General features: G+C 43.1%; 1 protein-coding gene across 1 annotated transcript in view; it reads left to right on the plus strand.

The window, feature by feature from the left end:
- The window catches only part of FAP (fibroblast activation protein alpha), a 61406-nt gene that overhangs the window by 31787 nt on the left and 5269 nt on the right, over positions 1–24350 (plus strand). Inside the window, exons 16-22 of the mRNA XM_006277995.4 lie at positions 999–1123; positions 3380–3427; positions 8211–8309; positions 11467–11536; positions 13487–13681; positions 18056–18110; positions 21770–21869. Coding sequence (XP_006278057.2) covers positions 999–1123; positions 3380–3427; positions 8211–8309; positions 11467–11536; positions 13487–13681; positions 18056–18110; positions 21770–21869 — 692 coding nt within the window. The remainder of the gene's footprint in view (positions 1–998; positions 1124–3379; positions 3428–8210; positions 8310–11466; positions 11537–13486; positions 13682–18055; positions 18111–21769; positions 21870–24350) is intronic.

The raw sequence follows: 24350 nt of genomic DNA on the forward strand, positions 1-24350 counted from the left end.
AATTGCTGATTCTCCTAATCAGAATTGAATCTTCAGATTCGGATCACTGTCCCATTTAGATTCAGCCAAATCCGAATCCGAAGATTCAATGCTGATTTGGAGAATCAGCAATTCGGCCGTAGACACAGCTTTAAATGTTTTTTCTACATACCTTGAGGTACCAGACGTGGCTTGTGAATGCTGAGATAGTGGGGTGGATGCAGCATCCCACAGGAGCACAGAGGGGCCCCCCTGTGTGCTCGATGACAGACCCGGAAGTGGACCAGAAATATTTCCAGCCCACTTTTGGGTCCACCGCTGTGTGTGTCAGGGACCCCCCCTCCCCGTGCCCTCCTTGGCTCAATGATTGGCAATGGGAGGAACCCAGGTGCCCCCCCCCCCACATCCAGGAGGCACCAGTCACCAAGCTGGGGGGTGTGGGGAGGGTGCCCATGCACTTCATGGTGGAACCAGGAGTGGACCAGAAGTGCTTCTGGTCCACTTCCAGGTACACTGCTGAGCACGCTGGATATGCCCCCCCCACCCCTCCCCTGCACTCCCATGGGACACTCCATCTGCCCCAGCATCTCAGCATTCATGAGCTGCCTGGTACCTTGAGATATGTAGAAAAAACATTTGAAGCTGTGTCTATGTCTGAATCATCGAATCTCTCCGAATTGATTTGAAGGGTTCCAATTCAATTTGAAGAAATTAAAGGGTCTCCTGATTTGATTCAGATTCAGAGATCCAGCCACCAAATCGGGCTAAATCTCCGCCAAATTAAATCAGCGACTGAAGCTTTGCACAGCCCTACTAACTCTCTTTCTAAAATTAGCACATTTAAGTTAAAGCCTCTTCAAAACTATGATCCCAGAAGACTAAGACTATATCTGAAAAGTGGACAGAACTATTGTCTCGAACAGTATTATTTTTTGAAAAAACTGCAAATCACTGATTTAGAAAATTATATGTAAATGTTCAAAATAATATTGTTTTATTTTGTTTTACTGCTGTTATAGAATCAACCTTAGAACAAAGCCTCCAAGGAAGCAATGCATTACTTGTAATCTAAGGAAAGAAAGGTGTCAATATTATACAGCAAGATTCAGTGACAATGCTAAATACTATGCCTTAATCTGTTATGGTATGTATAATATGTTTCTAAGAAGACTCTCAATCATATTTTCAAGGATATATGAGATAGATTATACTGTTTAGAGCAGTCATTCAAACTTGACAGTTGTAAGCAAGGATTGTAAAATGAAAAACTTCAGTGGCAAAAAAATGGGAAAACATGCTTTCTGGCTGAAACTTTTTCATGTTTTTCAATATAAACTTTGAAGAAATGTGAACAGCTTTTTGACAGAACACATTTGTCAAAATCTTTAAAAGAGAAAAACAAAATTTTATCCAATGAACTGAAATGGTCCCCAAAGACTGAGCGCAAAATCATGATGTTGCTAAAGAAGGACCAAGGACCCCAAGTTTTTGTTTTAACCAGTGAGCTATACGTTTGATTCCAATACAGATCACCACATTCAGAAATGGCAGGCACAGAAGCAGTTCCCACTGCAGTCAGTAGGAATCATACCAGGGCAAAATTTGTCTCAGAAAGCACTGAAAATTTTCTCAGTAATACGGTTTTTAATGACAAATGTAAAATATCTGGAAACAAATTCAGTGAGCCACGAGGATAAGCCTGACACAATTGACACAGCTTTGAAAGAAGCAAAGTGAAATCTTGGCCCTATTAAAGTAAACAGATGGAAGTTTTGTAATTGATTTCAGTTATCTAGGTATACAGCCATTTTCAGAGCATTAAAAAAAATGAACAGTAAAGTCACAGTATAAACATTCAAAGAGGAAATATATACATTTCTTGCTTTACCTATCCTGTGAATAGTTTACCATCTTTCAAGGTCTGAATTGGATGTTTAGCTATACAAATTCAGCCCCCGCTAAGCAGAGGAGCAAATGTAACAGAATGATAACACCTCTCAATCATTTCTACAAAGAATACTTGATATTGTCGTCACCACACAAAACCCACTCACCTTAGCAAATGCAATGTGACATGTTCTCAGGAGCCTGTTTCACACTGTTAATTCTGGGTTCACCTTATGTAATGGCACCTTTAGATATTAGCTGGATGTCACTTAGTCTAAAGACAAGAAGATCTCTTTGAAAAGTTTAAAGATTACTTTTCTCCCTAGTACTTTACTGCTTGGTAATGGCCAAGACCCCATTTTCTAAGCAGCACTTTTGATGTAACATCTGAATCAAAGACTCCTATGTTACACAGTGGGAACCCTAGAATTATGTAGTGTTGCCTCTCTTTCCACTTGTTTCATTCTCACTCAGCATAGTAAAATGAGTATGCTTTATAATTATATATTTTGTTATTAAATTAAGTTTTCCAGTTTTTCATGAACCCATGGATTTTTCTATTAAAAATATATTTTGCTTATTAGTACATGCTGAAACATGCTTTAGACAGAATAGGAGGGAAGATTGTGGGGATTTTGTTACAAAAAGATGAATAGGAGGTGACTTTGAGTAACAGTGATGATATTTAAATCGACAGCTTTAAGCATCTAAGGGTACCTGTAGACATGCAAGACATCTGCTCCAACATGCTGTAATTACAATGCATTGGAACAGACTCAATTAATTGTGTCTGCAGGAGCGTGTATTCAGCATCCCTGCTCTTCAAAATGATGTTTGGGGAGTTTTAACTGAAGCTGAATACACGAGATGCTGCAGGTGCTTGAATTAGAGTGGCTCCCAAGAGCCTCTCTAATTAAAGTGCCCCCTCCCCAACCCACACTGCTGGAGCACAATGAAAACTGTAAATTCTGCTAAATACCTTGGCACAAGGACACAAAAATGGAAAGGGATGGAGGACATCTAAGTAAATGCATCAATGAGATGACTGGGAAAACCTTCCTTAGATGTATTTTTTCAGCTTCAGCCTGTGTGCAAAATCCAACAGACTAGTACTGTGATGGTTTAACTTAAGTTTACTTTCAGAAATCATTCTTTGCAACCACAAGAGCTAGAGTCTTAAACTAAATTAAAAAAAAAAAGGGGGGGGGCTTAGTTTTTGAAGCAACACTCTACAAATATTTTAAAAAGGAGAAATTATTAATTTATTTAGTGTGGTCATATTGTGCATTATGCATAGACTTTAGTAACAGTTATTAATGAATTTATACGTGAAATATTTAAATGTGATATTTACTGTTTGTGAAAGAACAAAAGAAAACTATATGTAAATGTCTGTGCAACAATGTTTGCACTTTTTGCTAGTTTTTATCAGTGATATTTTAATGTTAACTGTACACTTCACCCAGTTTTGTTTCAAAATATAAAAGTCTTTCTCTGTTAACTCTTATAACAGGTCCAGGCATTCCTATTTCCACTCTTTTTGAGACCCAGTATGATAGAGGTACTGAAAATATTCTGTATACTTCTGTCCATTGTTTCTATCATGAATCTTAAATTAGTAACTCCCATAATATGGTGTTAGGATTAAAAATGAAAATGTTTTTGGCCATATGCTTGAATTAGACTGAATTAAAATAATATCCAATTTTTTTTGAGAGATCACTGTGAAATCTGAATGCCCTGTATTTTTTTTTATGCATTATTGTTGAATCCAGTTTTTTATTACACCCTCATATACTTTTTTCTTGTTTATAATCAGTAGCTATAATGAGCATTGGCAATGATCAATGGACAAATCCTGAGTAAAACTGTGGAAACACATTATTTCCAATCCTGTGAAATAGTTTTCCTTTTTTCACTTTAAAATAAACTTAAGATTTGGTTAGGTTTTTTTTGATTCATGACAAATGAGAGAGAGGTAGACAGACAGATCACACGTGGAATAGTCCATATCCCAGTGATTAGGGCACTTATAGGGGATGGGGAGGATGAAGGTGCAAGTCTTTGCTGTACCTGATTCTGGTCAGGGACATGAATCTCAGTATCAATGTCTGCATGACATTGTGTCAGAGAGAAGAGGGGGGGAAAAACCCAGATTTTGTAGCCTCATGTAAAGACACCAAACTTGATATGTAGGAAGACAAGGCCCCACTACCTGTTCCAATACATATTCAGTTTCTTAGTCAAAGCGAATAGCTTCAACAGGAGAAATTGATGGAGGACCAGCTCCAGCATAGCCAAAGCCTAGTAGCGGGTTCACCCTCCATGTGACAAATTGAGGTTCAAATTGTTGGTCTAAATCAGAGGTTCCCAAACTTTTTCTCATTGTGTACCCCCTTCCAGGTTTACCAGCTGCCCGCGTACCCCTTCCAGCATGCATTTTATATTTTAACCCCTTAGATGCCAATTATTATTATAATGAAAATTAAATCCGCCATTACACAATTTCTCCCTCGTTTCCCCAAGAGATGTCTTGCATACCCCCAGGCATACATATACCACAGTTTGGGAGCCCCTGCTCTAAATCAACTTGAGTTGAGACGTAAGCCTGCTGAATACCCCAACCACATTTTGACCAGAAATTCTTTCCAGAACTTGAAAAACCTTTACTAATGATGGCACATTGCTGCACAAAATTTCCATTAAAAAATTAGCATTTTTCACTGAAAAGCATTTCATTGGCAAATTCACAGACAGCTCTGATTCTGAAGGTCTTAGAGTTTCTACTCCCTCCTAATTCACTCACATTGCCAGTGAACTGAGGCTTGGTTAAGCAAGCATAAAATAGAAATTTTTTCTGTTCCAATATACCCTGTTATTCAATGGGATTGCAAGATCTCTTTATCCTGTGCAGTTCAACAAAAGTTATGCATTCTAAACATTTTCAAAATTTGGCCCAAAAAAACATGTTGAGAGCTGTAAAAGATGGTTCAACCTAACATGTTTATTATCAGAATTTATTTGTATTAAATAATTAAGGTCTGTACTAGGTGCTGCACAAACTCAGCGTTCACCTATTTTCTCCTTTTGCAAGGGGCTTATATGTACTCAGTGCATGAAGCATCTTTATCCTTGCATAAATTGTGACATTTTGTGGTTTGTTGAAGTCAGGCATATTAAGTATCCTTTCTCATTTCCTCAGCAACGCACACAAACTGTATGCAATGGTGAACAGTGTTTCATTATAAATATGTAATTCTCTTAGACTAGATAAAAATGCTTCATGGGATGGACTTTTATCTTTGCTTTTCTTGTGCCTTGACCAGCCAAAGGGCTTCTTAGAAGAAAACACTTTCAAACTGTCTTCTTTTGTCTCTTCAAGCATACTGCTGAACCTCTTGTTAATCTTTATAGTCCTTGCTCAGATTAGCTGCTCTTAGGGCATGCTGAGAGTATGTTTTGGTCTAGGTGGCACAAGATGAAGCAGTGAATCTATTTTCATTGTAGTTGGCAGTAATACGACAATATTAATGATTCATTCTAATGGGCCTCATGCAGCTAAATTGATACATACCAGTTTAGTAGCTTTCCTTGGTTTGTCCCTAGTCTACTTTAGAAATGTACAGACCAGGAAGTTCAGAGTAGTTTGGATTAATACCCAAGGTTAGGATGTCTTTTTCTGGAATTCTTGGATCTGCAAACCTGTAAGAATAAGCAAATCTGCAAATATGTAAGAATAAGCTTTCTTGTAAGACTTCTGGTATGTCCTTTGCCCAGTCTGGCTAGAAATATGTGAGGATCAGTGTTTCTAGTATTATTTCAGCACTTCCAGAACCCGGAAGTGGTTTTCAAAACTGCAAAATAACAAAGAAAAGCTTCTTGAAGTGTTCAAAAAGTCAAATAAGGTTCTGTTTCAATTTGAAGGGGAAGATTCAGGTCACAGATGTTCATTATGCACAATATCCTTCTCCCATTCCCAGTAATGGAAAGCATTTTCACAATTAAGTTTTCATTTCAACTAGTAATTTATACAATCTACATTGCAAATTAACAATACTTTTAAAATTATTTTCTTTATTAATTACTTTTACAATTTTGATTTAATTGAATATTTTTAATTACATATCAGTAAGTTTGGTTTTCACTTGATTTTAAAAAAGAGCCAAAAAAATGACACTGCTTATATTGAAATTAGATGCAGTTCAAAAAAGTCACAACAGGAAAAGACAGAACAGTTATTTCAAATATAAGGAAGTGCAACGTATCTTGCCAGTGTGAGTCAAGATAAAGTAGAATGTGCAAAAACCCACTAAATAGTGATAGCATAACTAAAGATAAATGTTTGAAGAGGCACACTGCAAGCAGGAAATGAAGAATAAGGGGTAAGTAGACAGAGAGAAAAATAGCAGTCCCAGACTGACCTCTTATCCCATAAAGAACATGTGTTAATAATCTGGTTTATATGTAAATACAGACAACCAGTTAAGAAAAATGACCCCCAGCAAAGGACCATGATATGAGAGCTAACTAACAGTAGTGACTCTGAAGTCACTGAGAAAAGGTTGCCATAGAAAAAGTTGTAAGAGGCAAAGGAATGAAACTTGAACTATTAGTTCCTCAAATAGGGAAACTACCATAATCCAATAGTTTCTGCCACCACCACAGACATGAAGCCAACTTTGTTCAGTGAAGGTAGACTGACTGGTCACCTTCAAATAGAGGTGGATTAATATGTATGGGGGCCCTGGGCAAGCACAAAATTGGAGGCCCCCTCCACCCATGAGAGTTGGTCTGCAGGGGAAGGTAGAGGGTCCCCTCTCCTCCTAGTGCTGGTGGGGGAGGCTAGGTGGATCCCAGCAGGCTGTGGGGCACATGCCTGCCTCTGCTCTGTGCCCTTGCTACAGCTGAATGTACACGCACACACATAGGCGCGCGCGCACACACACACACACTTTCCCTTCACAGGTCCTCCTCCACTTTCAATAACGTGGAAGCAACCCCCCCAACACTGTGAGCTGCCCATGGCTCAGTCTTGCTCCCTGCCCAGGCCCTGTTACACTGACCCGGCCCAACTCCACCCCATTGGTGGAGGGGTTGCACTTCCAGCTCCCAGGGAAGCAAAGGTGAAAGCCACAGTTTTAAACTTTGCTCCAAAAATGGGCACCGAGTTTAAAACTGCAGCTTTCACTTCCCTGCTGATGAGGATCTGGGGGCCAGGGCCCCAAATTGGTAGGGGCTCCTGGGCTTGTGTTCAGTTTGCCTGTTCATTAATCTGCCTATGCCATCAAATGCAGTGGGTACTACACATGTGCTTTAATACACAGTAGCCTTTTATACTGTACATTAAAGCAGCACATAAAAATGTGCTATTATATTAATGTACAGTAAAATAGGCTACTGTGCATTAAGCATCACCTAAAAAACATGCACTTATGCTGCTGCACATTAGTGTAGCCTAACGCCCATTAACTTAGTACCTCACATTGAAGGTACTAAATTTAATTACAATTAGGAAAAGCGCATTAATGCATGTTTAGACAAGCCCAGCATCCTGGATAGTAATTCTGTCAAGTGATCAAGAAGTTAGCAAAGTGGCTTTGTTCTACCACGTAATCTAGACCAGCTCTGTAGGCCTTCACAGCCATGTTTCGAATGATACAGTGCTGGGATGGTATTGGTCATGCTCATGGATCATAGAAAATTGGTTATGCCCACACACCTGACTCCTTCAGCCTAATGTGACTCAGCTGACAATGAGGTAGTGCTGTGTTATGTAAGGCTCCTAATAGAGGGGAAAGAACTGCACTATGTTGGCTCTGAACTTTTCTTTCCTGGTTGAACTAAGACCGTAATAATGCACAATGGCTCCTCAGCCTCCCCTGTCAGACCCTATAGGGCACTAGAAGAAGCTGTGTCCTACAGAATGAAGATAATCCCCACCTCTGTATCTCTGCCACACACAATACAGAGTGCACTCTCTCCCAGTTTCCCACTATGGTAGCTGAGTGACACATATAGCAGAGCAGACAGCCTAGAGCAATAGGTCCCTCAGGAGTTAGTTGCCCACCTATGATTTGCAAAGTGACATAGAGCACGTACAGCCACTATAGGCCAGAGGCTGCTAGATGAAACACTGGTTTTAGGGTTCAACTGTGCATCTGCCCCAAGATATTTGCTAGTTAAAGCCCATTTCATTTACTTAACCTCATTATTTTATTTGAATGAGTTTTTATCATGATTTCTCTTCTGGTTTAGTTTAGTCACAAACAAAATGACGATGTCTTAATTAACAGAGATGAGTTAACAGTACATTGATTGCTAATATGGAAATGTCTTTTACTCAGAGCTGAGAATCATGGAAGACAATTCAGAATTACAGTCTGAGTTGGTAAATATCAAAATGCCAAAAGAGGAAATTAATAAACTTGAAGTGGATGGAATAAGTAAGAATTCTACATTTTCTTTTACATTATTATTTTTATACATATTTTATTGGAGAAAATAGTGTCTAAGTGTGCATGCAAGAGATTTGGAATCAAAACTTGAGAGTTGCTGTTCCTCATTCTGGCTAGGGAAAGACATTACACATAAACTGGTATAAGTGATCAGAAACTGGTTTAAGCCAGTAACAGAACAGACATTCAGTACACATAAACCAGATTCAAAATGGCTGAAATTGGTTTGAGATAAACCTGATCGAATGTAGTACCAGACTTAACTGATTTGGCTTAAACTGGTTTATGCAATATCTGTCCCCGACCACTCGCTGGTTTAAGTTAGAGACCCCCAGCATCCCAGCATGCTCTCTGGGTTGGGCTCTGTGCTCCAGCCCATCCAGGCTGGCCCCTCTTCTCTGCTCCCCAGTTAGAGCAGGAACAGACAGGGACAGGGGTCTAGCCAGGAAAGGTTTTTAGTCTCCGCTCTCTATCCCACCTGCAGGGACCCAAGCTGGGTCTGCCGAGCACTCCGCACTCACTGCTGCAGCAGTGGGGCATCATGGTCCCTGAGGAAGAGGCGGGCAGAGAGAAAAATTAGTCTCCCCTCTACCCACACTGGCAGCTGGGTCTGCCATCCCTCGCTGCTGCACTCCCTGCTACCTGCCCCAGGGGCCCTGCCTGACCATGCCCCCGCCCTGTCACTGCAGTGAGAGGGAACAGGGCCCTTGTTAGTGGCAGAAGCTCCTGTCATAATGTGGGGGAGCGCGAGTCCCTTCCTGGCACAGGCACTGTGCTTCAAGGCCAGCAGAGCTGTAGTGGGCTGTGCGCAACAGGACCAGGGTCCGGAGTGGGCCAGAGCCCTGTAAGCCCCCTGCACCGCTGCCACACTCCACAGCAGCTCTGCCAGCCTTGCAGAGCAGCCCCTACCAGGAAAAGGCTTGCACTCCAGAAAGCCGTGACGGGTTGCTGCCTGTCATGGTCACTCACTACTTGCCACTCCAGCTGCCAGATAGGGGCAGGGCCTGGCCCCCGCCACTCGGTGTGTGCTCAGAGCAAGCCCCATCTTGGTAAGTGGGGGCTTATTCAGCCACTGGCCCCAAACAGAAGCCAAGTGGCTGCTGCAGCCAAGCTGAGCAGACCCTGCTGCAGTGCCAGCTACCAGCGACTGAATAAACCACCCCTGCCCACAGAGGGTTTGACCTGAGCACAGAGAAGTCACTAGCACTGCAGTGGGTTCTGTCCAGCCCGGCCACCGCTGTGTGCTCAGGGCCAGCTGCCTCCCAGCAGGTGGGGACTTATTCAGCCACTGGCCCCGAGAGGCCACTGGCACCACAGCAGGGCCTGCCTAGCTCAGTTGCAGCCGCTGCTCAGCCCATGCTCAGGACCAGCAGCAGAATAAGTCCCCTCCTGCCAGGAGGAGGCTGGCCCCGAGCACAGAGCAACAGCAGCCAGGCCAGACAGACCCCACTGTAGTGTCAGCAGCCTCTCTGTGCTCAGGTCAAGCCCTCTCCTGGCAGGAGGGGGCTTATTCAGCTGCTGGCTGCTGGCACCACAGTGGGGTCAGCCTGGCCCTGCTGCAGCCACTGCTTAGCCTGTGCTCAGGGCCAGTGGCTGAATAAGCCTCCTTTTGCTGGGAGGGGGCTTGCCCTGAGCACAGACCAAGCAGCGGGGGCCGGGCCCTGCCTCCTCCTACAGCTCGAGTGCCAAGCGGTGAGTGACAGTGATAGGCAGCCCGTCATGGCTTCCCAGAGCACAAACCCCTTCCCGGCGGGGGCCGTTCTGCGGGGCCAGCAGTGCTGCTGCAGAGCGCAGCAGTGCTGTGCGGGGCTTGCAGGGCTCTGGCCCACTCCGGACACCAGTGCTGCCATGTGCAGTCCACTGCCGCTCTGCCGGCCCTGCAGCACAGCACCCCCGCCAGGAAGGGGCTTGCTTTCCCCCACATTATGACAGGGACTTCTGCCCCCCAACAAGGGCCCTGCTCTCTCCTGCTGCAGTGGTGGGGCAGGGCCATGGCCAGACGCTGGCCAGCCGGGCCCCTTCGGTTGGGGGTTGATTCCTCCTCCCTCCGTCATCTAACAGAGGGGACAGCAGGGGGCCTATTCCAGGGCAGGGAGTGCAGCAGCAATGGCAGGCAGACCCTGCTGCTTGTTCGGGGGGTAGTAGGGAGACAAACTCTCCTCCTTGCCCTGTTCTGCCTCAGGAGCCATGGTGCCTTCCTGCTGTAGGAGCAGGGAGGTGGGGGAGCACCCAGCAGACCTGGCTCGGGTCCCTGCACTGGGATAAAGAGGGAGGAATTAAACCTCTCCCTGGCCAGTTCAGTCTGGACAGGCCACGCTGCCCCAGCACAGCTTCCCTACAGCTGAGGGTGCTTTCTAGTGTCCCCCAGTGCCTGGCCCTAGCAACTGCAGGCGTGTGCTTGCATCGCCTCAGGACAGAGGGGATGTTTGTCCTTGACAAACCGGTTCAGCCTAGGCAGGTTAGACTAACCTGCAAAGGTTGAATTAGTTCAGTCTCCAGCTTTTTGAATGTCTGTCCCTAGCCTCTGACACTAATTCATTGTATGCAACTTATCAAAATAACATTCTGCTCCTACCATCTATAAAATATATCCTTACTGCAAAGGCTGCAGCTGTATGTGTCTTCAAAATCCTTCAATATCATACAAAAAAAGAAAAAGAGTACACTGTGGTAACTGTAAAAAGTGATATTGAAACTGTCATCCATGCAGTAATACTTAGTTTAATACCTTGAAAGGTAAGCTTTGTATTTTGAAGTTACCACTAATAATTTTAATAACATTATTCTATAATAATGAATCGATATAAAGTTTCCTGAATTCATATATCCCACTGAGATATGAGTTTTTTTCCTGATTTCATTTTTTCCCATATATCGGAAGAAATTGGGCCCTGATATTCTGTGCAATAACAATTGTACGTTGATCAAGTCAAAGAAAAAAAAATCCTGCACACTTCATTACTTTAAGATTGTTTAAAGCAGTCAAATAAGAAAAAAAAATGTTGACTTTATTTTTTACTCAGAATTCACAAACACCATGTTTCTCACTGACTCATTTAAGATGCTGTTCTCACAAATAATGAAGTATGCATACCAGAATCATCATAACCACTAATGATATATTTTTAACTCATCTTTTTTTTAGCTCTGTGGTACAAGATGCTTTTCCCCCCCGAGTTTGATAGCTCTAAGAAGTATCCTCTGCTAATTCAGGTGTATGTAAGATTTTATTTTGATTTTATTGTTTTTAACAGCTTGATTGTCAGAAAGGGCAGTTGTTATTACAGTTCACATGCAGTTCACAGAAACATGCATTAGCATACAAAAGAAAAGTAGAACACATCAGTCCTCTGATCTTACGGAATGTATAGAATATCATTTGTGGTTGTCAGTTCCATTGCTTCTTCCATTTATTTCATACCATTATCATTTATTTTTTATTGTCCAAAATAGTATACAAGGTTTCACGCTTATAACATAAGAAAGTATGGTATGACTCTGTCATGTATATTTAAGCAAAATGATAAATATTTTCCTAGATTGTACCTTGCCTTTACTCAAGGGTACAGGGAAGGCAAACTCCTCGTACTGTCTTGCTTCCAGACTGGATTGCTTGTTCAGAATGTGGCTCCAGGTGTTGCAGGGGAAAGTAGAGTCTGGCTACCTTCCTCCATGTAATCAAGTAGGAAAGGAAGGGGCAAAAAGGGGAAAGTGGGAGCCTCAGTTTTGTGCCCTCCATTACTGGCCTGCTGAGCAGGGAGGAAGCGTGGCTGTGAGGTTTAATGCCTTAACAAAGTTCCTCCAGAAACAGTGCTGCCATATGATGCCTCTCATTCTGGACTGAAACAGATGACTAAATCTACCATATTTACCAGAATACAAGACAACCCTGAATGTAAGATAACCCCCCCAATAATTAGATTCTATCCACAGAAAATTTATAAATTGATTATAATTTTCCATATATTGAATCTAATTATTGGAGGATCATCTTAAATTCCCCACCACAGGCTGGTGGGGGAAGAGATGATGAGGGGGCCAGTATTGTGGCAGGTGGGAGGGTGGGGGGCAGTAGAGGGCCATATGGTAGGGCAGGCAGTGGAATGGGGGCAAGCAGTAGTGGGACAGGCAGTGTGGAGGTGGTGAGGCAGGCAGAGAGAGAGCCAGGCAGTTTGCCCTCTGCTGCCTGTTCCCCACCATTCCCTGCAGCTTCAGGCTGCTCTGATTCCCCCTTTGCCCTGTTCCCTCCCTCACCCCCTCCACACCACTTTTGCCCCTTCAGCCTCAGGTCCCTGCCCCATCCTCCCATCTTCACCCCCTCCAAAATCTCTTCCCCTACCACCTGCCCTTCCACACCTCCCCCTTGCCCAGCCTGGGGCATGGAGCATGGCACCAGTTTGGACCTGTAACAACGGTGCGGAGTTGGCACTGCTGCTGTGGGGCCAGGCTGCAGCAAGGACAGAGCCTGGTGGCATGGAGCAAAGGTAGGAGGAGTGCAGCAAAGGGGGAGAGAGGAAGAAGCAGCATGGGAGAAGGCATTGGAGGCTGGGGAGGAGGAGGAGTGGGGCATGCAATGGCAGTGGAGGGTAGGCAGCAACTCTGGCCCTGGCCCCAGCCCCAGCCCTGGCCCCAGCCCCAGCCCCAGCCCCAGCCCCAGCTCAGCCCCAGCCCGTGCTTCAGCCCTGGCTTTGGCTCTGACCTGGGCTTGGGGCACAGCAGCTGCCTGCCTGCCTGCTACCTCATGCTTCATTTTAAGGTGAGGGGCTTTTTTCCCCATGTTAAATGGTGGGGAAAGCCTTCTCTTCAATAGAGTAAATACAGTAGCTCTGTATTATTAGCAATGGATTATATCCAGTGAAATCTCACAGCAACATCAAGGTGAAGGTCTACCTGCTTCTCCTTTCTAAACACAATGAACTTGTTCTGCTTCATACAAAAACAAATGTGGAGAAATGTGAGGCAGATGTACAATATTCCAGACATTTCCCCTCTCAAGATATTGTTAGGCTGCTCATTAGGACTATGGACTCAAAAGTTTTCCTTTCTAGATGCCTGAGCCTTAATTAAAAAGTTATTTATGTCTTGTATTTGATAAAAGTTTTGTTTCAACCTAGAAACTTAATCTATAAAATATGAATCTGAGAATCTTTAACTATTTCCTTTAGGTATGGAGGCCCTTGCACTCAGGATGTAAGGTCCACATTTAGTATTGACTGGATAACCTATCTTGTAAGCAAAGAGGGGATCATAGTTGCTCTTGTGGATGGCCGAGGGACAGCTTATCAAGGTGACAAGATGTTACATGCAGTGTATCGAAGACTAGGAGTCTACGAAGTTGAAGATCAAATCTCAGCAGTGAAGTGAGTACCAGGGCCTTTTTGCTTGTTGAGCACCACCAAGTCAGAAGTACTAGAGACAGACTAGTAAATACATCACAATCTTTCTAGCACCACTCTGTTGGGATTTCTGGTAGTTGGGGTGATAGTTAAGACTCATACGGCACGTCCTGATGAGCACGGATGTTTGTTTCCCTGGGGGTAAATTGTGTTGCTGCTACTTATCCTCAGGGAACGCCCATGTCACTTGTGCTCTGGCGCATGGCAAATTACCCCAGGTGGGATAGGAGAGGCTGTGGCCAGCAGCTGTGGTGGCCCCAGCAGCCTTACCTGGGGCCCTGGGGGTCTCCCAGGACTGTGGTCATGGCAGGAAGCCTGGCCAACAGCTGGAATGTGGCTCTGGCCGGCCAGGCCCTGGTTTTGGGTGGAGTGCACTGTTGCCACATGCACTATCCCCATTTTTCCGGTGTGGGTTTCTTTTAGCCCAGGGTCTCCCAGGGTCAACCCCCACACCCTCCCATGCTGCAGGGTAGCAGCATGGGGAACACCTGCATGTGCAGTGTGTAGCACCACAGACAGGTCTGCTGTGCCACATACTGCACGTCCACACTCATCTGGACTGGCCATAGGCATAAAAAATTAGAATCATACCTGACATTCATGTGGTTACATGTGGTGTCCCTGGACTCATCACTTCTTGGGAAGTGAAGATCATCATATAGAGTACTTTTCACTACCACTAGGGTTTAAGATCACTTGAAGAGTTATGCAGAAAACCTTTCATTAGTGTTGTGAGGTAAATCAACATGTTGCCCATTTTTACAGATGGGAAAACTGAGATAAGAAATCAGTTTACTTGCTCAAGATCAGATGGACTTGGAGTGATGCTGTAGCCATGATAGTCCAGGAAAATGTGAAAGGCAAGGATTTTTGTGGGTAATATTTTTTAGTGTACTACCCATATAAGTGGGACATATGAAGGAAAGGTACCCTGAGGAAGGGCTCTTCATACCTGAAAAGCGGTTTGTATACCTTTCAGCTTTTGGTCCAATAAAAAATATCTTCCACAAAAAACCTTGCCTCATGGCCTGTGATAGAGCTTAACCACCATCTTTAGATCTCTAAAGAGTGTTTAGCCATAAGACCATCTTTATTACCATTGTGAAGTACCAAGAAATGATACAAAAATGTTTGAAGCCAGCAAGAGTTCAAAACCTCTTCATTTCCTACACACATCTACACAAACATTTGAAAGGGAATGTCGACAGGGAAAAAGCACTCTGGATTCTCTGGAAGTAAGGGTTAAAAGTATCAGGAAAGAAGCCCCATCTAACATTTTCAGGGGCACAAGATCATTTCTAAGGCAGGCATTTAGAATTGAAGTAGACATGGATGTAGGGAACTGTGTGACATGAGAGGAGACTTAATTTGATCTGGATAGGTTTCTTGGTACAGTGGGCTTGGTAGGGGAAACTAGGCACACCCAAGTGAGAGAACTGGCTCTGAGTAGCCCAGCCAGGAACAGAACCCAGGAGTCTTGACTCCTATAGTTTTTCTCTGTATGCTTGAGCATATTTTTTGGGTACTTTTTTTTATCTCCTCTTTCCTGTTTCTGCTTACTGACCTCCATTTCCTCTTTAGCTGGTATTGCATTAAGTACTGTGTTACTGTTATCATCTTCAGTGATGACTGAACCAAAATAGCTGTTTTTATCTTTTCAGGCTTCTATGTGTCACACATCACTTGCTTTCCTTTCCTGAAACAACATCATCATTTGCTTTATAGTAATCATAAAAGTTATAAATTACTTTTTATTGCCCTAAAGTGTCACTGAGACATTAAAGTAGTAAAAAGCCACCTGTCAGAGACAAAGTGAGACAAAGGTGATTCTGTAGGTGCAGTCTGCTCTGACAGCCTGTAAAGGAATGGCTGAAATGATCATAGATTTAATGTGCAAACATTCCTCAGTTTACCATCAGCATCTGAATAAATTTTACCTTTAATTATGTGAATGGGGCATGTCACTTGGTCTATTATTAAACCATAGGTACTCTAGTGAGGAGCCCCTCCCTGGGAGAAAGGATCTTTAAAATGTCCAGCTGGTTAAAACTGCTGCAGGGTCCTGATGAATCAGGGCATAGATTCATAGATGCTAGGGTCGGAAGGGACCTCAATAGATCATCGAGTCCGACCCCCTGCATAGGCAGGAAAGAGTGCTGGGTTTAGATGACCCCAGCTAGATGCTTATCTAACCCCCTCTTGAAGACCCCCAGGGCAGGGGAGAGCACCACCTCCCTTGGGAGCCCGTTCCAGACCTTGGCCACTCTAACTGAAGACGTTCTTCCTAATGTCCAGTCTAAATCTGCTCTCTGCTAGCCTGTGGCCATTATTTCTTGTAACCCCTGGGGGCGTCTTGGTGAGTAAAGCCTCACCAGTTCCCTTCTGTGCCCCTCTGATGAACTTATAGGCAGCCACAAGGTCACCTCTCAGCCTTCTCTTGTGGAAGCTGTGCCCTAGTCTCTCCTCATAGGGCTTGGTCTGCAGGCCCTTAACCATACGAGTGGCCCTTCTCTGGACCCTCTCCAGGTTATCCACATCCCTCTTGAAGTGCGGTGCCCAAAATTGCACGCAGTATTCCAACTGCGGTCTGACCAGCGCCCGATAGAGGGGAAGTATCACCTCCTTGGATCTGTTCGTCATGAATCTGCTGATGCACGATAAAGTGCCATTGGCTTTTCTGATGGCTTCGTCACACTGCCAACTCATGTTCATCTTGGAGTCCACTAGGACTCCAAGATCCCTTTCCGCTTCCGCGCCTCCAAGCAGGTCATTCCCTAGGCAGTAGGTGTGCTGGACATTTTTCCACCCTAGGTGCAGCACTTTGCATTTCTCCTTGTTGAATTGCATTCTGTTGTTTTCTGCCCATATGTCCAACCTGTCCAGGTCTGCTTGTAGTTGTTCCCTGCCCTCCGGTGTGTCCACTTCTCCCCACAGTTTTATGTCATCTGCAAATTTGGACAGAGTACACTTCACTCCCTCGTCCAAGTCGCCGATGAAGACATTGAAGAGTATCGGTCCAAGGACCGAGCCCTGCGGGACCCCACTGCCCACACCCTTCCAGGTCGATACCGACCCTGATATGGGCATATTGTGTCAGCCCATATCTAGCCATGTCCCTCCCAATTCATACCACATCTTTTTGAGTATTGCTGTCCTGGTGGAGAGCCTGGGGTGAATCTGGCCTTATTTGTTATATATCTCACTATGCTTGCCTCTAATCTAGAACATGAGTTTAGCTGAAAGCAAGTGATCTTATTGTGTTGCCTTTACTCTCCCTGACATTTGTTCACTGTTGTGTCACACTGCCTGCTACGCTGTACACTGATAATTCACCCATATTATTATTTGGCTACTTTTCTAAGTGGCTTCTTAAGATAAATATCCCTGTGCATAAACCCATCTTTCCTTTCTCAAAATGTTTCCAGAATTATGAACAAGTGCAATACACAAAACTTGACACTATTAATTCTGGTTTTTTTCCTTCAACTTGCCCAACAGCTGAGCACCTTAATAAACATCTGCTTTTTCATTTTCTCTAAGTTTTTCACTATGCACCTATTTTGGAGAGGTTATCCTTGATATTTTGATTTCAGTGTCAGGAATGTACATGATGCTTTAAATGCAATTTTTTAAAAAAGACAAGTCTTTGCCACAAGGAGTCTTTAATCCTATGGCCCAAAGCTGCAAAATACCTCCTGAGAGGTTCAGATATGATGAGCATCCTTGCAGGATGAGGCCTATGTGTCCATAACAACAGAGCGAAGGCTGGCATTAGGAAACCGGTAAAATTACAACAGCAGGAGATCCAGGTTTAGGCATATGTACATCTTGTTAATTCCTTTCCTATACTTGTGAATATCATGTCACACTGTATCATTCATATCACATGGTGATTTTAAATTGGAGACCAATTGAAGACAATCTGAGATTAAGGTGGACGTTAGTGTTTATTGAGCTTGTCTTGTTTGGTTACCACTCCACTCTGTGATCAGTACTTCTGCTGGTCCTTAAGTATTGCAGGGGGTAGAATTCTGATCTCGTCTGTTTAGACTTGAAAAAAGGGAGCAAGGAGATTGAACTGTGGGGCGTTTCTTTCTTTCATGATATCAGACTGCATGACGTCGTGGTCCTTTTGGTCCCTAAAATTTATGAATCTCTTATTTATTTCCTTGTAGAAGTCAGACACAGTTGGTGTTCTTAGAGGTATATCTGTCTGATAATCTGATGTGTTCAGAAAGAATGCAAGAAGTTTGATTTGTTTATTAGCAAAATGTTAGATAAATAATCCTGCCTAGCAAAAAATAAGGCATTTATAATTGTGCTTTTTCTTTACAACAGGAAATTTATAGAAATGGGTTTTGTTGATGAAAAAAGAATAGCAATATGGGGCTGGGTAAGTCATTGCTGCTGTTTTTGATATTTCTTGTTTTTTTCTTAATCTTTCTAGTGTTTTCTAAAAGTCTTTCTTGCTGTCACACAGACTCTTGAAAGTTGCTTCTCCAAACTTTGTGTATCATTGTAAAATGAGCTATTTATCTCATTAGAAGCCTAAAATTTGCAGCCATGGTAAGGCAGACTGCTCCCCTGGACTCTGATTTGTATTATAAATCCCACATTTGGGCCAAGTTCTCTGAGGATTTCAAGCTCTTTGGCAGACCTGGGCTGAATTTTGAATAGCTATCAACCAAAATGCAGTTTTTGGTTGAAGCCAGTTGACACTCAGATGTTTAGGTTGGCTTCCCTGTTAATTCAGCAATTCATTTGAACCTGGTGCTGACATCAACATTCAAGGGGCAGGAACTTAATTATTATCTGAAATTTAAAAAATGAACAGAACCCATCTGGTCTGAAACCACTGACCTTGGCAAGACTCGTAACATTCCATTCTTTATTTTGTCTGGTCTTGAAATAGTCCATTAGAATGAACTCTATGGGGGCAGATGGGAAACCCTCTTTTTCAAATTAGAATCAGTTCTTTTTCATTGAAATGAGCTGAAGCCTGCACATCCCCAGAGAGATGGGTGAACCAAATAGGATAAGGTAAGAATTAACTTAAACCTTTTAGAGAAGGTCTTAAAGAAATAAGTTTTCCTGACTCAACTTGGAGACCAGCAAGTGGAGTTAGTGAAGTTCACAAGAACCATTATTCACACCATTTTGTTGCCAGTGTAAACAAAGTAGTGCTAGAAGTCTTACACACCGTAGTCTTTATTTTTAAATGGCTGTATTTTCTAATCTGACTCATACTGGAAAAAGCTATTTGTGAGTATCTATGTCCAGTCTTCCAGAGCATAATCTGTTCCAAATAGAACAGGAAGAAGCTGCTACAATAATTTGTTCTTTCCTCTTCTTGCTAATTTTAGTCATGTAGAAAAAGCAGAGCTTTAAGAGAGAACAATAAATATTGTCCCAACAAAGTAATAGACATCAGTAGCTAGAAGAGTTTATTGGACAAACTGGGATACTAGCTACAGATCAAATAATTCTTTTCAGTATTTTGCTGTTTATAGATGCTCATTTTTTAATTATCTTTCAGAAAGAGTTTCTATTCCAACTCTTTACCCAACTGTCTTTCTGCCAAGAGAATTGTTCTGGTCTGCAACTGTATGTTTTGATTTTCCTTGCCCCAGTTTTCCTGTAAGCAGCTTGCCCAGAAACACATTGCAGAATAAATTTTAGAAGACTCAGATTAAGTGTAACAATATCAGGTAGCTGATATGAGAAGACACATGAACAAAGCTATTAAAAATACATATGAAGTTAATGCTAACTAGTAGTTTAGTTACCCTGGTGAGCATCAGTAAACAGTTCTGAGACAGATGAAATTCATTAGGGTGAAATCAACTGAAACTCCCATTGATAAGTTAATAAAATACGTTTCTGGGAAAGCTGTGATGTTTGACAAGTCAGATACAACGTATCCAATCAGTGGGCATGTTTTTAAAATGATGGCACTATTTCACAGGCTGCTAGTCTTCATTTGTACAGGGGAAATTGTCATTTTCTGTTTCTTCTTCCCCCCAAAACCCTTCTTGGTCTAATATATTTTCATAGAATTGGAAGATGTGTCCTTCCTTTCAATCCTGATAGAAGCGTTATTGCCAATAAACATTACCGGAAACCCTCGTTATTCGCGGGTTCAGCATTTGCAGTTTCAAATATTCGGGGGTTGTTGGGGGGGAGGGGGGTTTGAGCAGGGATTAAATTTCCCTGAATCCCTTGAAAATAGAGGATGCAAATATTTATCCTCAAATTTCTACACAAGTCCCATGGCTCCTACCTCCATCTCCATGTTGTCTCCCTGCTCCAGAAATATGGACACCCAGTAGAAAACACACGTAAGGCATAAGGCTCCCCGCAACCAAAAGGATTGAATGTCTCACACTCCTGTCTACCTTTTCTCAGCAACCAGCCCCACCTGCTTGCACAGAGCCATGCTGAGCTCAGGCTTGTTCTTCCCTTGGCCTTATCTCCAGCTATGAACTAGTTCTCCCTGCTGGTTCCCAGTCTGAGAGTCAGGCCAGGAACCAGAAGCCAGTGAGAGGTAGTAATTGTGCCGCCTAGTTTTCTGGCAGCTTCAGCTCAGCTCTTTAGAAGAGAAAAAGAGTTTCAGGAAGAGGAAATGATGTAATTATTGGAGATGACAAGTGCCTGTTCTATTATGAGAGTGAGTTCAGTGAGCAAAGGCATGGGCAGATTCAGGATTTCCTAAACGGTGCGGCACACCCCACCCCTATGGTTGGAGGAGAGAACCCCTGTGCTGGCAGGGGAGCAGGGTAGGGATCAGGCACTTGAGGGGGGACACCCATTTTGCCACCACTGTTTCTGTCTCTGACTGACCGGGGTGTAGGTGGAACCCCAGAGCTGCTTCTGCCCTGATCCTGCCAGGGCTACAGTGAGCAGCTGCGTGGGGTGCTGGGCTCAGCTGGTGACCAAGGCAGCAGCACATAGGTTCCTCCCTGAAGTCTGCTTCGTGCCTGTTTGTCTCCTCCTCTCCAGTGTCCCCTGCTGGATGGGAAAAGGCTCAGGAAGGAGGAACCTGCACTTTACCACCAATGATCCCAACAGAGCTGGGCACCCCATACAGCTGTCCCTTACAGTCCCAGGCTGGAGTTGGGAAGGAGGGGATCTGGGGCTGCTCCAGTGCCTGCATCAGCCAAGGACAATGGCAGTGGCAGGATACAGTTTTCTCCTTCCAGCGCTTGCTCCCAGCCAGCAGGGATAACACTGGGGGAGCAGCAGGTGCAGAAAGAGGAAACCGTCCCACTGCTGCTGCTGTTCCCAGGCAAACCTAGCACCCTGCACAACTGCAGCCTGCAGCTGGAGTAGGGCAGGAGTGGCTGTGGGGCTCCCTCTGCAGCCAGGTGAGCCAAAGACAGTGGTTTCAGCAGAAGGGGAATGTGACTGCACCACCACATCCCCCTAGATCTGTCCCTAAACAAAGGTATTTGATATTGAGGTTTCATTCTCCTTTCTTTGGATACAGCACTAAGTAAAGCTTACTTTTTGGACCTTTAGTGTCTAAGGTCTGGAACCATTCTGTAGTCTCTTTTCTGTTGCTTTAGAAAGGCAGTTAATTGAAACACCATGTTGTAGACATGGGACCAGACCATAGCCTGAAAAAAAGATCCCTTTGCTCCAAGCTGGAGGGAAGTAACAAACTGTGAAGACCTTCAACGAAAGCTTGACCTTCCCCTGAAGCAGTATTGTGGCCTACAAGGAAGCGAACATCCACAGCCTTTTGGTGTATAGCCACTTGGATGTGGTTAATTTGATATAGCAATTTTTAAGAGAATCTAAGTAGTTCGGTAAAAGAGAGGAAACCTGGGGCTGGCCCAAACCAGAGTCCTGGATGCAGCAATAAAGTAGGCAGCAAAAAGAGGCAAAATATTTCTTTGACTAGACTCAATTGGTTCGCCTCTTATTGCTTCCCTCCTTCCCTGTGCTGTCAAAGCAAATAATTATTTTGGATGTAATGTTTTATTACTTGCATTCACAGAACAAAGTGAGACTTCACCACAGAATATTAACCTCCCTGTGATTTCTCTCTAGTCATATGGTGGATATGTAACTTCACTGGCACTTGGATCTGGCAGTGGAGTATTTAAATGTGGAATAGCAGTGGCTCCTGTCTCCAGCTGGGAATATTACGGTATGGAAACATTTAATAAGCACTGTCTTGGAAAACAAGACATACTATTTAATGACTTTCTACATGAAGTCATGGCAAGAGTTTGCTAACTTAAAGAAATTGCCATCACCTGGAAATAAAAACACTGCAAGGCTCCATTTCATCTTCTCCCTGCTGCAGATAGCTGCAACAAGCTGATTTAAACAAATGTTGTGAGTTGACAGAAAGCTCATTAGTTAATCTCACTTGTGCATCTGTAAAGCCCTCTTGGCCAACTGTATACATTCAGTGAGTGCTGCATGGGGGCTTCCTGCAAACTCTTATTGTTAAAACTCTGCTACTAAATTGAAAGGGCAACTGAGGTGATTTCTTTGCCTTTGATAGAGTCATCCTTCACTGGTTATTGCTAAATTATCCCTGATAGGACTCACTTATCCTTACAGCTCATAAAGCTATTTCTGAAAACTGGTTGAAAAGAGATGTACTCAGTCACATCTGGAATCAGAAATGTTTTATGCAGTTTTCCTAGAGGAGCCTCCACAGAGGATTCTCAGTTACTTCCTTATTTTCTTAGGTACCAGCTGAACTCCATATTGTTGTATATGTACCGTCTGCAGTTTGGGCACTCATTTATATTAAGGAAATTTTACACCTCAGTGACAGTGTCAAGGGATCTCACTAAAGGTGAAAATGTCATGTAAATATATTCATTTTACAACTCCTTCACACTGCAAGCATGGTGTAAAAGAGCTTCTTTGTAAATGAGAATCTGGTTCTGTTTTTTCAGGAGCAAAGAATAAATACTTCCAGGAAATTAATATCATGTGCATTTGTCTGCATAAAAATTCTGGCTTGGAGAAGACATTTTGGTTAAATGGAAAGTTTCACCTTCCATCTTCTAGTACATGCATCTCTTGTATGTGTTATGTTTTGCAAGTTAAATGGGAATACTTTGTGAAAGGATATTGGGTGAATATTCCACCTGCAGATTCTGTCTTTTGCATTGACCCCAATGTTTTTCAGATTTTATTTTCTTGTGAGAAATTATTCCCGGAACTCAGGCAGAAAGATATTTTTATATTATTTTGGCGAAAAAACAGTTGTGAGCATTTATAATCCTCAAACAGCTTCAAGGGATTGGAGTCTTAGATGGAGATATCACTTCTATGGTTCTTTTGCCTCCATACCAGAAGAGGGTAAATGAGCCAGAGATATAAAACAAATCCTAAAAGGCCTTGGTCCATATAGGGGAGAATGACTCCCAAGCAAACACTGCATAAATTAGTCACAAGGCCTCACATAGAGACAATGCTAGGAGTAAAGGTGAGAGAGGAGTGGCAGAGGCCAGACTGCAGCACCATGCAGCACTTTCAACCAGACACTGCTAACAACCCATAGAACAAAAATGGGAGGCAGTGATAAATTAGGAAGACCCCCAGCGCTGTCAAAGTCATATCAAAAGGCTTTTCTGAATGCTCAGCGTAGAATCACAGCCATAAACTTTTTTTCAAAGAACTCTCTCTCCATTTCTTGTAAATTGTTAACAACATCTCTGAAGCACAATTGTTCAGCTGGACATGGAAATTATACTCAGGCAGACTCCTTGGTTAAAGTAGTTTTCTACTTCCCCTTGTTCCTTTGATGATAACAAGCTAAATCCCCCACTCGAGCACTTTAACCTCAGTGGACTTGCAGTGGTATAACAGATGGAAGAATTTTGCTCTAAATCAGAAGGATGCCAATCATTAAGAAAAAAGATTTTAAGAAAAGTATAATCCCAATATTGTTATGTTTGACACTAGATGACAACACATTTTATAGTCACTGTATGTTTCAATTAAAAAAGAAAATACTTGACTAGATGACATTTAGAAACTTCATATTTGAATAGTTTTATAATTTGGGAGTTGACTTAAAAGAGCTGAAATGAAAATGGAGAAAAGATCTGTATTTGCCAGTTTAGGATATGTGTTCCTCTGTCCTCAGTGGTAAAGCAGTGCAATGGCAGCATATTGTTAGTAAAACTACCATGATGATTAAAAAGGATGCATTCATTTGACATTGATGTTTGTTTTCCTTCACACCAGCATCAGTAAAACCCATGACATAAGTCCTGGAGAGTCCAAAGAGCTTAAATTCTGGAGCAGAGTGGAGCTTAAACACTGTAAAAGTAATCTACCTTGATGATAAAACTTAAGTGGTGCAAAGTGCAAATCCCCACTTGGCACTGTGGGGACATTATAGATTAAAAAAGCAGGATATCCCAGCTTGACCCATTGTTGCTGATTATGCTTTCTTATCCCCTTCTAAGAAAAGCCATTGGAAAGTGGTGCTGCTTCATGGGGTGTCACAGATTTCCATGGGTCTTCTTGGTGAAGTCAGAACTGTGTCTGGGACAGGGATGGTTCAGCTGTAGGAGCCCAGTTGGTTTTGTTTTTTGTTTTTTGTTTTATTAGCAAGGCACATGTTAGAGGAGCATGCTTTTTTGCTATATATTTCAAC

This window comes from Alligator mississippiensis, chromosome 4, assembly GCF_030867095.1.
Source record: "Alligator mississippiensis isolate rAllMis1 chromosome 4, rAllMis1, whole genome shotgun sequence".
Lineage (NCBI taxonomy): Eukaryota > Metazoa > Chordata > Crocodylia > Alligatoridae > Alligator > Alligator mississippiensis.